General features: G+C 44.3%; 1 protein-coding gene and 1 pseudogene across 1 annotated transcript; one reads left to right on the top strand and one right to left on the bottom strand.

Annotated features, from left to right (window-relative positions):
• The first annotated feature begins 134 nt into the window (after nucleotides 1-134).
• Nucleotides 135-3,793, top strand: LOC115148257 (potassium voltage-gated channel subfamily V member 2-like). The gene is made up of 2 exons (XM_029690211.1): nucleotides 135-2,110; nucleotides 3,405-3,793. Exons 1-2 carry the CDS (start codon nucleotides 815-817, stop codon nucleotides 3,648-3,650), a joined length of 1,542 nt encoding a protein of 513 aa, XP_029546071.1. The 5' UTR covers nucleotides 135-814; the 3' UTR covers nucleotides 3,651-3,793.
• Nucleotides 3,794-6,511: 2,718 nt separating this feature from the next.
• LOC115148331 (pumilio homolog 3-like) lies at nucleotides 6,512-18,817 on the bottom strand (annotated as a pseudogene).
• Nucleotides 18,818-19,029: the final 212 nt, after the last annotated feature.

The following is a 19,029-nucleotide window of genomic DNA, read 5'->3' as shown; positions in this document are numbered from 1 at the left end:
AAATAGCATATAGTGCAGTTGGCCGGATCTAAGCTGGAGTTGTCCTGCCTCCACCGGACTCCAGTCTGCATGTTAATGCCAGTAGACATCAGGCCTGAGGTGTGTTATCGTACCTCTGATTATAATACTCTACTTTTATTAATTTTTTTACAACTATATGCAGCTGAATGTATAGCAGTGTAAGTTGAAAGCACATCTCATGAGATGACTGGAAAGATTTCCTTAGGGCTTCTGTCAATTTCTGCAGTAAAGAGCTGTTAAAGTAACTTCCAGTGAGAATATCACTTTAAAAGTTACTATTATGTTAACTCATACTCAAATGTGTTGTCTCATCCTATACTTGTATTTGTGGCCAAAGCATAAATTGGAGAACACAACACTGGAAATAACAGGATGTAAAAGTGTTAAAATCATTAACTCAAGCTGGATTTATGCTGCATCCTTAACCTTTCTTTACTACTAACCAGGAAGTCCATAATGGTCCATAATACAGCACAGAGTCCCCTGCTCTGGATAGGGAATTTGAAATGTAAGGCAAATGAAAGATGTCAGGGTGGGGGGAGAGAGACCTATTGAGAGCGAATGAGCGAGCGAGAGAGAGAATAGGGGAAAGGGACTGGAAGAGGATAATAGTATTTAAAACTTAAAGCACCCAGATCCTCTGTCGGCAACATCAGACGGTCAGGGTTGTTTCTCTCTCTCTGCTGGTATACTGCTGTAAGTGACACAGGAGAGCGTATTAGACCTGTGTTAATGCCTCCACACCACTCCGTGAGCTGCCGCGTCTAACCAGGTCTTAGTGCAGACCTCCAGGATGCTCAAGAAAAGAAGACAGAGCCTCTTCCCCAACTACAAAGTGGGGGGGACAGGCCCCACATACAAGGACCCAGAGGAGGACAACAATATTCCCTTCACCCAGAACAACTTGGTGAAACCATGGAACTCCATGCAAGAACTCAGCCGAGACATCTACGCAGAGTACAAAGATGAGGAAGATGTAATGGCATACCTGACAAGAGGCCTCTCCTTTCCTGCGAAGAACTACATGCTGAACATCAATGTGGGTGGGACGGTGTATCAGATCTCCTACAGGGTGGCTGCCAAGTATCCCAAGACCAGGATTGGCCGCCTGGCGACATACACAGACCACAACCGGAAACTGGACCTGTGTGACGACTATATTGTCCAGAACAACGAGTTCTTCTTCGACAGAGACCCGGACATCTTCCACAACATTTTCAACTTCTACCGGACGGGCGTCCTCTGGATCAAGGACGAGCTGTGTCCCAGGAACTTCCTGGAGGAGATAAACTACTGGGGCGTGAGGATCAAGAGCACACACCGCTGCTGCCGAATCTCCTTCGAAGAGCGCCAGGACGAGCTCAGTGAGCAGCTGAAGATTCAGCGGGAGCTGGAGGCAGAGGTGGAGATGGAGGAGAATGAGGAGTTGTTCCACGGGATGGCGTTGGGCCAGATGCGTCGCATCATCTGGAACCTGATGGAGAAGCCCTTCTCTTCGGTCACCGCCAAGCTCATGGCTGTAGCCTCCAGCTTCTTCGTGCTGATGTCCCTGGTGGCCATGACACTGAACACGGTGGAGGAGATGCAGTATACCACCACCACGGGACAGCTGAGTGGGAAGACCTATGGAGAGTATGTGGAAACCTTCTGCATCGCTTTCTTCACCATGGAATACCTGATGCGTCTGGTGTCCACCCCGGACCTGCCGCGCTTCGGGAAAAGCGTCCTGAACGGGGTGGACCTGATCGCTATCTTACCCCTCTACCTGCAGCTGGTGCTGGAGTGCTTCGAGACCGACAACTACGGGAAGCACCAAGACATCGAGACGGTGGGCCGGGTGGGAAAATTGGGTCAGGTTTTGAGAATCATGCGTCTGATGAGGATCTTCCGTGTCTTGAAGCTGGCCCGTCACTCTACGGGGCTGAGGGCATTTGGCTTCACGCTGCGCCAGTGCTACCAGCAAGTGGGCTGCCTCTTACTCTTCATCGCCATGGGAATCCTCACCTTCTCTGCCATGGTGTACACTGTAGAGCATGATGTCTATCAGACCAACTTCACCAGCATCCCTCAGGCATGGTGGTGGGCAGCTGTAAGTCATCCCATTCTTTTTCATTGGTTATTATTAGTAATTGGCTAAATATTATTATTATTATTATTATTATTATTATTATTATTATTATTATTACTTAATTGATTAGTTTCCTTATTTTGAAACATTTACTGTTATGTCCCAGCAAGTAACTGGTATATTATTACAATAACACTGCAAATCCTGGACTGTCATTCTGGCCCTGCTCTGTGCTGTCTCTGTTTATTTGGTACTGTTGACAACACACAATTGTGTTTTACACACAGTTTTGAGCAACATTGATTCATTGTTACCTGCGGATTATGATGATGTCTGCTCACTGACATTTCAATTCCACCCAAAACTAAAGTAAGTCTTAGTCACCAACATGCTGGCAGAAATAGATTGCTTCATCACACCCCTGTCAGCTACAGTAGACTATCACTGTTGCCCTTTAAGAGACGTTCACATTGCAAGTAGCTGCCCTTATATCATGACATTGTTTAATTAGAGCTGATGTGGAAGCTATTTTCCAATGCCTAAAATATACACTGAGTGTACTAAATATTAAGGACACCTGCTCTTTCCATCAGACTGACTGACCAGGTGAAAGCTATGATCCCTCACTTGTTAAATCCACTTCAATCAGTGTAGATGAAGGCGAGGAGACAGGTTAAATAATTATTTTTAAGCCTTGAGGCAACTGAGACGTGTGCCATTCAGAGAGTGAATGGGCAAGACAAAAGGTTTAAGTGCCTTTTGAACAGAGTATGGTAGTAGGTGCCAGGTGCACCCGTTTGTCAAGAACTGCAATGCTGCTGCGCAACTCAATATTAGGAAGGCGTTCCTAATGTTTATGTACACTCAGTGTAGATACGTGCACAATGGTATTAAGGACGGCTGGACTCTGCCAGGGGAAAGGTATTTAAGTATTCCCGTTGAGGCACTTCCACCTTAATTAATTGAAGGCGTTAGATGAGGACATGTTAATTTATCTTGCCCATGTCCATTGACTGTAGACTAACCTAGTACCTTAGTTCTGTAATTCCATTAAACAATGCTTCAACAGCCTTCAGGAGGACAGCGAATATAGCCCCAGAAACTCAAACTACTTCCCCTCGATTTAATCCTCCACACAAAGCTTTTCACATGGGCTCTCCTTGGCCTTCTCCCAAGCCTGTCATGAGCACTGTGGCACTCAGACACACACATCATGAAGGGTCAACTCAGGGCTCAGGTCCTGGCAATGTTAGCAAGTTCAGTAGAGACTAGGTTCATGTTTACAAATAAAATGACCATTGGCCTTCTCCCTCAGGTGAGCATCTCTACTGTGGGCTATGGAGACATGTTTCCAGAGACCATCCTGGGCCGGCTGTTTGCTTTCACCTGCATCTCCTTTGGGGTCATTTTGAACGGCATGCCCATTTCCATCCTGTACAATAAGTTCTCAGACTACTACGCCAAGCTGAAGTCTCAGGAGTTCACCTCCACAGTGAAGGCTCGGGGCAAGGTCAGGTTCGCCAAGAGGGCGGCCAGGAAGTTAAACAAATGCTGGCCATAGACACACTGGTGAATGTTCTAAGAGCACTATGGGAGACTTTCAATTCAATTAAGTTATTTTGTGACTTACGCCACTACCAAGTGGGGTTCCCAGGGAGCTGGAGTTACTATGCATCTGTTTTACTGTATAAATGGTTCAATTCAGGTTTTAGAAATGGATTCTCCTATCAATTTGATTTTTATTGCTTGCATAGTTTCATTGCCCAAAATGAGATTTGTGTATGCAATTACATGCTTGGATATTAATGCTCCCAAGGAGGAGAGTGCAACCTTGCATTGTAGCAAAAATACTGCTGACAAAGTAATATCATTATTCTTTCCTAATGTTTTCCATCTTAAAGTGATCCTTCAACTACACGTGAGATTTAGAATCAACGACTTCATACAGAGAAAATGAGGCCTTTGAAAGAAATACAGTTGAAGTCGGAAGTTTACATACACCTTAGCCAAATACATTTAAACTCAGTTTTTTACAATTCCTGACACTTAATCCTAGTAAACATTCCATGTCTTAGGTCAGCTAGGATCACCACTTTATTTTAAGAATGTGAAATGTCACAATAATAGTAGAGTGATTTTTATTTCAGCTTTTATTAATTTCGTCACATTCCCAGTGGGACCGAACTTTACATACACTTAATTAGTATTTGGTATCATTGCCTTTAAATTGTTTAACTTGAGTCAAATGTTTCAGGTAACCTTCCACAAGCTTCCCACAATAAGTTGGGTGAATTTTGGCCCATTCCTCCTGACAGCTGGTGTAACTGAGTCAGGTTTGTAGGCCTCCTTGCTCGCACACGCTTTTTCAGTTCTGCCCACACATTTTCTATAGGATTATCAGGGCTTTGTGATGGCCACTCCAATACCTTGACTTTGTTGTCCGTAAGCCATTTTGCCACAACTTTGGAAGTAGGCTTGGGGGTCATTGTACATTTGGAAGACCCATTTGCGACCAAGCTTTAACTTCCTGACTGATGTCTTGAGATGTTGCTTCAATATATCCACATAATTTTCTTGCCTCATGATGCCATCTATTTTGTGAAGTGCACCAGTCCCTCCTGCAGCAAAGCACCCCCACAACATGATGCTGCCACCCCCGTGCTTCATGGTTGGGACGGTGTTCTTTGGCTTGCAAGCCTCCCCCTTTTTCCTCCAAACATAACGATGGTCATTATGCCAAACAGTTCTATTTTTGTTTCATCAGATCAGAGGACCTTTCTCCAAAAAGTACGATCTTTGTCCCCATGTTCAGTTGCAAACCGTAGTCTGGCTTTTTTATGGCGGTTTTGGAGCAGTGGCTTCTTCCTTGCTGAGCGGCCTTTCAGGTTATGTCGATATAGGACTCGTTATACTGTGGATATAGATACTTTTGTGCCTGTTTTCTCCAGCATCTTCACAGGGTCCTTTGCTGTTGTTCAGGGATTGATTTCCACTTTTCGCACCAAAGTACGTTCATCTCTAGTAGACAGAACGCGTCTCCTTCCTGAGCGGCATGATGGCTGCATGGTCCCATGGTGTTTATACTTGCGTACTATTGTTTGTACAGATGACTGTGGTACCTTCAGGCGTTTGGAAATTGCTCCCAAGGATGAACCAGACTTGTGGAGATCTACAATTTATTTTTCTGAGGTTTTGGCTGATTTCTTTTGACTTTCCCATGATGTCAAGCAAAAAGGCACTGAGTTTGAAGGTAGGCCTTGAAATACATCCACAGGTACACCTCCAATTGACTCAAATGATGTCATGACTTTAGAAGCTTCTGATAGGCTAATTGACATCATTTTCTTGAGTTTTCCAAGCTGTTTTAAAGGCACAGTCAACTTAGTGTATGTAAACTTTTACCCCCCTGGAATTGTGATTCTGTCTGTAAACAATTGTTGGAAAAATGACTTGTCATGCACAAAGTAGATGTCCTAACCGACTTGCCAAAACAATAGTTTGTTAACAAGACATTTGTGGACAAGTTGTTACACTTAGGTTAAAGTCATTAAAACACGTTTATGTAAACTTCTGACTTCAACTGTATTTGTATACCACACTATTCCCCTCCAGTCCTTATGGTCATGTTATCCCAACAAGAAAACATAATCCACGGCACCCGGTCGGGTCTGAAATAATAAGTTCAAAATGCAACATCTGGATGAATCTGCGGACAGGTTAAATACTCTGGCCCTCTGGGTATCTGGAAGATTGAATCTTCCCAAAGCGGATTTATGAATATGGAAGCAGCTTGCAATGTTTCCGCACCAGAAGATTAAAAAGAGTAGGTCACTGATCATGTGTGTTTGGAAAACCTCAAGTACTCTCAGATAAGCAAACATTTTCTTCTGGAAAATAGTTGTTGATAAACTCTGTCAGTGTCACCCACAAGGTTCACCAGCCACCTGGACATTGATACTGTAGTTCAACTGGACCTTTTGCTAAAAAGAGCATCAAAATAACACCACAGCTCTCAATGTTGATTTGATTCCCAAATTGTCTTCACTGGTCAACAAAATCCTCAAAAGTAGTGCAAGTCCGACTACTGCCATGAGCCTTAACCTCCCAAATAGTGGCCACACAGGCAGCCATTGATAATCCTCTAAACTGATTAGAAGAATGTGAGGTCTCTGGAAGAAATAAGCCGTTTCGTCTGACTGGGTCAGACACCAGGACAGATGGAACCTGAGCAAGGCCCACTAAATTAATTTGCTAGTGAGCAGGCTTCCGTCATAGATCAGCAGACTACCAGACCGGGCTACGGCTTAGTGACTTAACGTGGCATAAAGGTGACGAAACACACAAACCATCAGGGTTAACATTTTACAGATGGAAAAAAAATTAAATAAAATTTGCTTACTGACATTCTCTGCCAATGGATAGTTCGTGTTGCAATAAAATGTTTTATTTTAGTTAATTCGGCTCCTGAGTCAGCTAGTACAACTCATACCGATCAGTTACAAGATTATATAAAAACACTGCCAGTATTTGTGCCTTTTACATTTAAATACTTGCTTTACAAACAAGCACACCTAAATTAATTTGACAAAATGCAGTACAAATCAGCGTTTCTTTTCATCCATCTTCATGTCATAGTAGGGATTTCACCAGGATGGTCAGGTCAAAGGACTGGGGGGGACAGTTATGAGAACCTGTGACTTCAGTTGGTGAGGTCACAATAGTGGGTGAAATGTCTGAGAGGGTCAATGGTGGTGAGATGGTATCTGTATCAGGCCAGTTTCTCCAGCAGAACTTCCACTCCTTTACAGTGCTGGATCTTCTGTAGCGTAGGCCTTCAATACCTCCCTGATCTCCCTGGCAACACTCCCATCGGCACTGTTCAGGAAACTAAAACAAAAAAAATGAGTTTTTATTTAACCTTTCACCAGGAAAGTCAGTTAAGAACAAATTCTTATTTACAATGACTGCCTGCCCTGGCCAAACCCTCCACTAACGAGAGCTTGTTGAAGGTAACCTTTACACCTACCCCACATCTCATACTGGGTAGTAACATTTCTACCCATACTAAAATGAATATCAATAGCGAAGAAATAAAGTTAACATCTAGAATTAAATCAAATAATTTGATGTTAGACTACTGCCTATAAAGAGAACCAGAAATGTGTGTTTAACATCTTAGTGATTCCAGAAGGACAATGGGCACATGGAGGAAGGGGTGGGGGCGAGAGGGAAAAGGAACAAGGGAAGAGACAGAGAAACCAGAAAATTCAACTGAAGGAATTGAAGTGTTTGTGTTGCTGTTTCACAATGGGCAGCTGTGACCGCCCTTTTCTTACATCACCCAGTGATATGGAGAATGAATACAAACACAGCCTCCCTGTAAGACATGCTTAACCCCCACCTGGCCCCAGCCTATTCTCCCTTTACACTCAACTTCACTGGCAACTAACAAACAGCTAGGCTGATATAACAAGCAGAACATTAAAGATTTAAATGTTTAAATAAATAAGACCAAAATAGACTAAGATTAATTTCAGAGCATATAGCCAACTTCAATCGGTAGGCGCTGGAATAATGTATTCTATTAACACTTGTTTTAGTTAAGCACCAGTTTGGTTGCTTTGCAGGAGTTGTCCATTGTGCTATAGTTTTTGCTATGTGACTGGGTAGAGGAATTGGATCTAACAGTGTAGAGGTACTCACCAACAGAGCACGATGGCCCCATGGTTCACTGCAGCCCACGTCTTCAGTTTGTCCATTCCCACCATGTCCAACAGGACCCTGGAGAAATGCTCTGGGGAGACATGGTCAGGAAGATACAGAATCAAATCACGAGTCAATATGGACACACCCACAGCCATTTTTGCTGTTGTCTGTGAGTAGATTACCACGTCAAGATCATAACTTTGAGGTGACATTTGTGCGGTCAGGCCTACAGGTGATATTATTTATAAAACAAATGTTGGGTGATATGTGCGGTCAGTCATACCTTCTCTCCCGGCCTCCTTCATCTCGTCTTGTTCGATCAGCCATGTACAGCTATAGAACAGGACACAGACGAGAAAAAGATGTTTACATTGAATTCCAAGCACTTGCTAGAGGACAGAGACACCACAGATTTTACCCTTTGTCCTGATACTAAGCCAGTACAATCATCCCACAGTTGACCAAACAGACAAAAAGTGAACCCAATTTTATTAAACTAGACAAATCAGTTAAGAATAAATTATTATTTACAATGACGGCCTACCCCGGTCAAACCCTAACACGGACAACGCTGGGCCAATAATGCACCGCCCTATTGGACTCCCAATCACAGCCAGTTGTGATACAGCTTGGAATCTAACCAGGGTCTGTAGTGATGCCTCTAGCACTGGGATGCAGTGCCTTAGACTGCTATGCCACTCAGGAGTCCAAATGGAGCCATCAAAACGTTGCAATTCTCACCTATGAGAATACTTAATTCTCCTACTTTTAAGGACGTGCTCTGGAACTTTGGCAATTTGTAAGTATTTTTTAAACCTCCCACTTTTGGCTGGATGTGTCAATGTGTAGTTCATACATGCATCATCTATGAGCAGAACTACTGTCCTACCTCAATTAGCCACAAAATCTCTTGTTTGAAAGTTACGCTGCACCATTTTCCCTAAACTTTCTCCCATGTGGGCCAGCCCCCTTGCAATTTGAGTTCCAGCCAATGAGCTTCAGCCCCTCCACATTTAAGTGACAGCTAGCAAGATGCCCACAACAGAGAGAGAGAACAATGACGTGGTGCACATCTGCACATATGAGATGTAGTATGACATTTTTGGGGACCACGTTTGGCTGGTGAGTGCTACTTTCAGAACTACGGGCTAAAATATATATTTTTTTAAGTACCGGAGAATCTCTGACACACCCTGCCCCTGTCCCCTCCTCACCTGCCCCTCCTGGTGTGAAGTCGTCAGCTGCCAGCTCGGCGACAGCCTCCATGGCAGGACGCAGGTCCCCGATGGCAGACCCCAGAATTTCACTAACGGTGAAGCTGAAGGCCTTGTCTATCACCATGGTGCGGGCGTGGCCAGAGGTGCTGAATCAGGGGTGTAGACACCGCCTCCTGGAGCTCCTTACGAAGGGAAGCATCCTTCTTGCTACAGGGACAATGAGCCAGATGGAGACCGATCATTTAAAGTATAGACTATGAAAAGCATGGATGGCATCTCATCATTTCTGTCCAATTGCCTCACAATAGCAATTAAGGTATGTTAAAGGCCCAGTGTAGTCAAACTCATTGACAATCTTAGCAAAGTTCTTGCTTGAGAAATTGCCCTTTGCTACTTTTTGACCATTTTAATTGAAAACAATCACCTTTTAAGTACTTAGATGTCATTGTAACCACTCAATTTCCAAGACAGAGCTATTGATGTAAGGACTGACCATCCATTATATAAAAAATAGTTTTAACCATGTTTTGTGGCTATACAGTTTGTTTACATTTTATACAGACATTGTTTTACTCCAAATGTATCATTTGGGTTCTGATGGGGGATGACAATTGAACTAAGCTTGATGCATTTAAGTTATATTCTTCAAGCATCAATGGGTATATACCATTAAGTCCAAAAATGTATGTAGCAACTAAGGACTCTAGGGTATGTTTGGAAAGTTAACCTCACTTTGTTCTTTAGCAGGGGTGTAAAACTCATTCCACGTAGGGCCGAGTGTCTGCAAGTTTTTATTTTTCCCATCAATTAAGACCAAGACAAACAGGTGAGGGGAGTTCCTTACTAATTAGTGACCTTAATTCAATCAAGTACAAGGGTGGAGTGAACCTGCAGACACTCGGCCCTCCATGGAATGAGTTTGACCTGTGTTCTACAGTCTAGCTAGTTGGTGTGGAGTGATTGGTAGGTGGTGGCAGGACTCATCTGTGGGCGTTTCCATCTCCTTTCTCCAGCACCTGGATGATTTCAGGTGATAGGTGGGCGGAGCAGAATTTTCTTTCCATTCCTGTTCGATGACATCAGGCAGGGAGGCCAGAATCTCTGATGTGAAGCAGGCCGTCCTCAGCTTAGTGTCATCTATGCAGTCAAAGGCAGCGAGGAGGACTAAGAACGCACTCTCCCTGGAGAGAGAATTAACAAACCAATAAGTCAGCCACACACACACTGACGTTTACATATTTGCATGTCTGACTGGCAATCAAATTGTTGTGTTAGCTGACCATTGCAAACTTTCTGATGTACGTCTTCATGGTTTTAATGATGACTTTTCTGTCCTGAAAGGCAGAACCAATAAATCAGTGTACATGAGGATCATCTCTCTAGAAGGCCATAGTTTTTTTATTTTATTTAACCAGGTAGGCTAGTTGAGAACAAGTTCTCATTTGCAACTGCGACCTGGCTAAGATAAAGTATAGCAATTCGACACATACAACAACAGAGTTACACATGGAATAAACAAACATACAGTCAATAATACAGTAGAACAAAAGAAAAGTATATATACAGTGAGTGCAAATGAGGTAAGTTAAGGCAATAAATAGGGCATGGTGGTGAAGTAATTACAATATAGCAACTACACACTGGAATGGTAGATGTGCAGAAGATGAATGTGCAAGTAGAGATACTGGGGTGCAAAGGAGCAAGATAAATTAATACAGTGGGGATGAGGTAGGTAGGTAGATAGGCTATGTACAGGTGCAGTGATCTGTGAGCTGCTCTGACAGCTGGTGCTTAAAGCTAGTGAGGGAGATATGAGTCTCCAGCTTCAGAGATTTTTGCAGTTCGTTCCAGTCATTGGCAGCAGAGAACTGGAAGGAAAGACGACAAAAGGAGGAATTGGCTTTGGGGGTGACCAGTGAGATATACCTGCTGGAGCGCGTGCTACAGGTGGGTGCTGCTATGGTGACCAGTGAGCTGAGATAAGGCGGGACTTTACCTAGCAGAGACTTGTAGATAACCTGTAGCCAGTGGGTTTGGCGACGAGTATGAAGCGAGGGCCAACCAACGAGAGCGTACAGGTCGCAATGGTGGGTAGTGTATGGGGCTTTGGTGACAAAACGGATGGCACTGTGATAGACTGCATCCAGTTTGTTGAGTAGAGTGTTGGAGGCTATCTTATAGATGACATCACCGAAGTTGAGGATCGGTAGGATGGTCAGTTTTACGAGGGTGTGTTCGGCAGCACGAGTGAAGGATGCTTTGTTGCGATATAGGAAGCCGATTCTAGATTTAATTTTGGATTGGAGATGCTTAATGTGAGTCTGGAAGGAGAGTTTAGTCTAACCAGACACCCAGGTATTTGTAGTTGTCCACGTATTCTAAGTCAGAGCCGTCCAGAGTAGTGATGCTGGACGGGCGGGCAGTGATCGATTGAAGAGCATGCATTTAGTGTTACTTGCATTTAAGAGCAGTTGGAGGCCACGGAAGGAGAGTTGTATGGCATTGAAGCTCGTCTGGAGTTTAGTTAACACAGTGTCCAAAGAGGGGCCAGAAGTATACAGAATGGTGTCGTCTGCGTAGAGGTGGATCAGAGAATCACCAGCAGCAAGAGCAACATCATTGATGTATACAGAGAAGAGAGTCGGCCCGAGAATTGAACCCTGTGGCACACCCATAGAGACTGCCAGAGGTCCGGACAACAGGCCCTCCGATTTGACACACTGAACTCTATCAGAGAAGTAATTGGTAAACCAGGCGAGGCAATCATTTGAGAAACCAAGGCTGTCGAGTCTGCCAATAAGAATGTGGTGATTGACAGAGTCTAAAGCCTTGGCCAGTTCGATGAATACAGCTGCACAGTAATGTCTCTTATCGATGGCGGTTATGTCGTTTAGGACCTTGAGCATGGCTGAGGTGCACCCATGACCAGCTCTGAAACCAGATTGCATAGCGGAGAAGGTACGGTGGGATTCGAAATGGTCGGTAATCTGTTTGTTAACTTGGCTTTCGAAGACCTTAGAAAGACAGGGTAGGATAGATATAGGTCTGTAGCAGTTTGGTCAAGAGTGTCACCCCCTTTGAAGAGGGGGATGACCGCGGCAGCTTTCCAATCTTTGGGAATCTCAGATGATACGAAACAGAGGTTGAACAGGCTAGTAATAGGAGTTGCAACAATTTCGGCAGATATTTTTAGAAAGAAAGGGTCCAGATTGTCTAGCCCGGCTAATTTGTATGGGTCCAGATTTTGCAGCTCTTTCAGAACATCAGCTATCTGGATTTGGGTGAAGGAGAAATGGTGGGGACTTTGGCAGGTTGCTGTGGAGGGTGCCGGGCAGTTGACCGGGGTAGGGGTAGCCAGGTGGAAAGCATGGCCAGCCGTAGAGTAATGCATACTGAAATTCTCAATTATAGTGGATTTATCGGTGGTAACAGTGTTTCCTAGCCTCAGAGCAGTGGGCAGCTGGGAGGAGGTGCTCTTATTCTCCATGGACTTTACAGTGTCCCACAACTTTTTTGAGTTAGTACTACAGGATCCAAATTTCTGTTTTAAAAAGCTAGCCTTAGCTTTTCTAACTGCCTGTGTATATTTGTTCCTAACTTCCCTGAAAAGTTGCATTCACGGGGGCTATTCGATGCTAATGCAGAACACCCCAGGATGTTTTTGTGCTGGTCAAGTGCAGACAGGTCTGGAGTGAACCAAGGACTATATCTATTCCTAGTTCTACATTTTTTGAGTGGGGCATGCTTATTTAAGATGGTGAGGAAGGCACTTTTAAAGAATAGCCAGGCATCATCTACTGACGGGATGAGGTCAATGTCATTCCAGGATACCCCGGCCAGGTTGATTAGAAAGGCCTGCTCGCAGAAGTGTTTTAGGGAGCATTTGACAGTGATGAGGGGTGGTCGTTTGGCCGCAGACCCATTACGGATGCAGGCAATGAGGCAGTGATCGCTGAGATCTTGATTGAAAACAGCAGAGGTGTATTTGGAGGGCGAGTTAGTTAGGATGACATCTATGAGGGTGCCCGTGTTTACGGATTTGGGGTTGTACCTGGTAGGTTCATTGATAATTTTTGTGAGATTGAGGGCATCAAGCTTAGATTGTAGGATGGCCGGGGTGTTAAGCATGTCCCAGTTTAGGTCACCTAGTAGCACAAGCTCAGAAGATACCACATATGGTATTGAGGGCACAGCTGGGGGCAGAGGGAGGTCTATAGCAAGCGGCAACAGTGAGACTTGTTTCTGGAAAGGTGAATTTTTAGAAGTAGAAGCTCGAATTGTTTGGGTACAAACTTGGATAGTAATACAGAACTCTGCAGGCTATGTTTGCAGTAGATTGCAACACCGCCCCCTTTGGCAGTTCTATCTTGGCGGAAAATGTTATAGTTAGCGATGGAGATTTCAGGGTTTTTGGTGGCTTTCCTAAGCCAGGATTCAGACACAGCTAAGACATCCAGGTTGGCAGAGTGTGCTAAAGCAGTGAGTAAAACAAACTTAGGGAGTAGGCTTCTAATGTTAACATGCATGAAACCAAGGCTTTTACGGTTACAGAAGTCAACAAATGAGAGCACCTGGGGAGTGGGAGTGGAGCTAGGCACTGCAGGACCTGGATTAACCTCCACATCACCAGAGGAGAAGTAGGATAAGGGTACGGCTAAAGGCTATACGAACTGGCCGTCTGGCACGTTCGGAACAGAGAGTAAAAGGAGCAGGTTTCTGGGCACGATAGCATAGATTCAAGGCATAGTGTACAGACAAAGGTAAGGTAGGATGTGAGTACATTGGAGGTAAACCTAGGCATTGAGTGATGATGAGAGAGATATAGTCTCTAGGACGTTTAAACCAGGTGATGTCATCGCATACGTAGGAGGTGGAACAACATGGTTGGTTAAGGCATATTGAGCAGGGCTAGAGGCTCTACAGTGAAATAAAACAGTAATCACTAACCAGGACAGTAATGGACGAGGCATATTGATATTAGAGAGAGGAATGCGTAGCCAAGTGAACATTATGGGTCCAGTGAGTGGGGCTGACTGGGGACACGGCGATTCAAACAGTTAGCAGGCCGATGCTAGCAGTTACAGTGAGGGGGAAAAAGTATTTGGTCCCGTGTGGCTCAGTTGGTAGAGCATGGTGTTTGCAATGCCAGGGTTGTGGGTTCGATTCCCACAGGGGACCAGTACGGGGGAAAAAATGTATGCATTCACTACTGTAAGTCGCTCTGGATAAGAGCGTCTGCTAAATGATTAAAATGTAAATGTATTTGATCCCCTGCTGATTTTGTACATTTGCCCACTGACAAAGAAATGATTAGTCTATAATTTTAATGGTAGGTTTATTTGAACAGTGAGAGACAGAATAACAACAAAAAAGTGCATGTCAAAAATTGTATTAAATGATTTGCATTTTAATGAGGGAAATAAGTATTTGACCCCTCTGCAAAACATGACTTAGTACTTGGTGGCAAAACCCTTGTTGGCAGTCAGAGGTCAGACATTTCTTGTAGTTGGCCACCAGGTTTGCACACATCTCAGGAGGGATTTTGTCCCACTCCTCTTTGCAGATCTTCTCCAAGTCATTAAGGTTTTGAGGCTGACGTTTGGCAACTCGAACCTTCAGCTCCCTCCACAGATTTTTTTATGGGATTAAGGTCTGGAGACTGGCTAGGCCACTCCAGGACCTTAATGTGCTTCTTCTTGAGCCATTCCTTTGTTGCCTTGGCTGTGTGTTTTGGGTCATTGTCATGCTGGAATACCCATCCACGACCCATTTTCAATGCCCTGGCTGAGGGAAGGAGGTTCTCACCCAAGATTTGACGGTACATGGCCCCGTCCATCGTCCCTTTGATGCGGTGAAGTTGTCTTGTCCCCTTAGCAGAAAAACACCCCCAAAGCATAATGTTTCCACCTCCATGTTTGACGGTGGGGATGGTGTTCTTGGGGTCATAGGCAGCATTCCTCCTCCTCCAAACACGGCGAGTTGAGTTGATGCCAAAGAGCTCCATTTTGGTCTCATCTGACGACAACACTTTCACTCAGTTGTCCTCTGAATCATTCAGATGTTCATTGGCAAACTTCAGACGGGCATGTATATGTCCTTTCTTGAGCAGGGGGACCTTGCGGGCGCTGCAGGATTTCAGTCCTTCACGGCGTAGTGTGTTACCAATTGTTTTCTTGGTGACTATGGTCCCAGCTGCCTTGGGATCATTGACAAGATACTCCCGTGTAGTTCTGTGCTGATTCCTCACCGTTATCATGATCATTGCAACTCCACGAGGTGAGATCTTGCATGGAGCCCCAGGCCGAGGGAGATTGACAGTTCTTTTGTGTTTCTTCCATTTGCGAATAATCGCACCAACTGTTGTCACCTTCTCACCAAGCTGCTTGGCGATGGGTCTTGTAGCCCATTCCAGCCTTGTGTAGGTCTACAATCTTGTCCCTGACATCCTTGGAGAGCTCATTGGTCTTGGCCATGGTGGAGAGTTTGGAATCTGATTGATTGATTGCTTCTGTGGACAGGTGTCTTTTATACAGGTAACAAACTGAGATTAGGATCACTCCCTTTTAGAGTGTGCTGTTAATTTCAGCTCGTTACCTGTATAAAAGACACCTGCGAGCCAGAAATCTTTCTGATTGAGAGGGGGTCAAATACTTATTTCCCTCATTAAAATGCAAATCAATTTATAACATTTTTGACATGTGTTTTTCTGGATTTTTTTGTTGTTATTCTGTCTCTCACTGTTCAAATAAACCTACCATTAAAATTATAGACTGATAATTTCTTTGTCAGTGGGCAAACGTACAAAATCAGCAGGGGATCAAATACTTTTTTCCCTCACTGTAGTAGGCCGGGGCTGGCAAGCTAGCAGTTAGCAGACCAGGTTAGTAAGCAAGCAGTTGGCAGACCGGGGCTAGCAGTTAGCAGACCGGGGCAGGCAAGCTAGCAGTTAGCTGACCGGGGAAGGCAAGCTAGAAGTTAGCTGACCGGGGCAGGCAAGCTAGCAGTTAGCTGACCGGGGCAGGCAAGCTAGCAGTTAGCTGACCGGGGCTAGCAAGTTAGCAGTTAGCAGACCGGGGCTAGCAGTTGGCAAACCGGGGCTAGCAGTTAGCAGACCGGGGCAGGCAAGCTAGCAGTTAGCAGACCGGGGCTAGCAAGCTAGCCTTTGGGGGACGTCGCGATGGGGGTAAGTCTATTTTTGCCTCTTCGTGCGGGGACGTCGATAGACCAGTCGTGGAATTAGTAGGGTTCCAAGTAGCTCTAGGCCGCGGTTAGCAGAATGGGCCTTCAGCGGACGTCGCGCCTGAGGGGCCTGTTGGAATCCTCGGGCAGATTATGTCGTTATTCCAGTCGTAGAGGATCAGCGGGGTTCCGTGCCCCGTACCGGCAGTAGAAGGGGTCCGGATATTGTAGCCCAGGAGTGGGCTTCGGTGGTAGCACAGGAGCCCTGGCCGGCTAGCTTCAGGCTAATTGGTGCTTGCTCCGGGATGGAAACGCTAGCCAGGAGTAGTCACCCGGGATTGCGGTTTGCTAGTTACGAAGATCCAGATGAAAATGTTCAGAGTTTGCAGTAGGAATCCGGGATATGGGGGGAAAAAATTATAAAAGCTCCGTTATGCTCTGGTTTGAGTCACGTGGTTCAAACTGGCGAGAGATTTCCGAGCTAAAGGTTAGCTGATGACCGCTAGCAATGGTTTGCTGACTGATAGCTGGTAGGTAGTTAGCTGGCTAGCTTCAGTTGAGGGATTCCAGATCCGAAGTAAATAGAAATACTTTAGAAAAAAACAGATCCACGCCCCATAGGGTGAGGCGGGTTGCAGGAGAATATTTAGAAGTTGAGGTTTAGGAAAATATTTAAAAAAGATATGCGAAGAAAAAAATGTAAAAAGATATATACAAGGGACACGACAGGACAAAGACGTCTGACTGCTACGCCATCTTGGATTCAGACTTACTGGGTGAATACTCACCTTAGGTGTCCCATGCCACAGGCAGTGCATTGCGACTCTAGCTCCATCGTGGGTGTGGGCCATGTACAACAGACTCCCTTATCGACCCAATCATTTCCTGTTAAGTTACATGATCAAAATGGTTTTAGAAACATGGTAGGATTCCCTCAGTAATTTCTACAGTCATTGCTGGTTCTACTTACAGTCCTTTGTTTGGCTGTGGCATGCAGGGTAAAGTCCAGAAACACTTTGTGCACCAGAGAATGTTTGATCACAGCCTCTCTACGGGAGAAGATAACAAGCAGTATTGTGATTTATTTGATCGTTTCCTGTGTGCAGAGTGAATGGTTAGAGGTGTGTGCTCAATAATACTCACTTTGTGGCCATGGATCAGTTTCATTTCCTCAAAAATGCCATTAACCTTGTCTGGGTTAGCCTCCAGCACCTCTAGCGTGGGGCACACTGCCTACTGGGAACAAACAAACTGTCAGTCACATTCTGCATATCATCCACACCAGCAGATATTCAGAGACAAGAAATCGGAAAGAGGATTTCTTGGTAACGTGATTATCAAGACTTTCACTGAACTAGAGTGGTGTTGGAGAACTCCAGTACTGCTTAGAACTCCACTTTGCTACAGTGCAGTGGGAGAGGTGTTGGAGGTGTCCTGACCTTGAAGACTTGGAATGTGGTTCCGTAGAGCTCCTCTGTGAGCATGAGTCTGAGGATAGCCTTTTCGTTGTAAGCGTACTCCACCACCGACAACACATCAGAGTGACACAGCATCTGTCTCACTTTTCCCTTGAAGCCCACCATCACACCTGCAACCTGCTCTTCGCTCCTGTGGGACACGATACACATATCAGACGTCATATTTTCCATTCAGAAACCGGGATTACTTATTTCATCTGTAAACCTCACTGCATGCCAGATAAACTAGTAGTGAGAAGAGACTCAATCAAATGAGGACCTTCATATTCATCCTACAAGATATGTCTTCATACTGGGATAGCATGTCCCCATCCTTTTTAATATCTGAACCATGAATCAGATTATAGTCAAAACAGCTGGTATCTTCAGCCAAGGTCAGGATTACAGTGAAGGTTACAATGAGTGGAGTTTTGAATTATTGACTTGATTTCCCCATGTCAATGTCTAAGCAAATGATCAGGGAATTCAACCACAGACTAGATCAAGCTGCATGGCATTATTCATTTGAAATGCGATCATGAAGGTCTACTGTTGAATCATGTACAGATTTAATCAACAAGATTACCCTTATGTTGTTTTGACTATTTTGGCCAGCTTTCCTGCCAGGATCTAATGCTAATATCAGCATAAGATCGGATGATATGAAAATACTACCTGTATTGCTAGTGCTACGACTTTATGTATATGCAACATTTGAGGTGGCAAAAGGCTCACTTACCTATACATTAAAAACTTCTTTACAATATTTCTGGCATACTTTGATTTACTCAGGTCGACTATATCATCTACGGAACAGGACAACATTATTGAGATACAGAGCATTGTGATTGGCATGAGAAAAACAACTGACTCATTGCTGACTTGCCTAGTTAAATCAAGGTTAAATAAATTTAAAAAAAATACTCAGAACAACAGAACAAACTACTGACCTTTGAGTTAATCAAAAACCTTGTCTTTGCTTGTCGTTTCCAGACTGGATTAAAACACTGGAGGACTCTTGAGTCGTGGGCAAATGCTATCTGAATAAGAAAAAAAAAGTAAACTTTATCTGCAAACTTGAGTTGAGCATTTGGATGTCATGCACTGAAAACTAATTTGAATAAGTATTGTGCACAACTGTTTTATAGTATTCAAGTATTGACAGTCATTGTCTGTCCAATCATTTCAGTGGATGGCAAATTCTCTATTGTAAGTGATGGAGAACTGCACACTGTCAAGAAAAAAAATGAATAAATCCAAAATGGAGGCTTGAATGCAAAATAGAGATGTGCTATTCAGCAGATAAAATGTTGATTTAGGGGTGGTCATCTTGAACTTAGTCTTCTCCAGACAGAATGCAGGTGGATGTTCTATTTAAAAA

The sequence above is a fragment of the Salmo trutta genome, chromosome 15 (assembly GCF_901001165.1).
Source record: "Salmo trutta chromosome 15, fSalTru1.1, whole genome shotgun sequence".
In the NCBI taxonomy this organism is placed as follows: domain Eukaryota; kingdom Metazoa; phylum Chordata; class Actinopteri; order Salmoniformes; family Salmonidae; genus Salmo; species Salmo trutta.
Note: the sequence above shows the minus strand (reverse complement) of the source record. Positions and strands in the feature narration are given on the sequence as shown.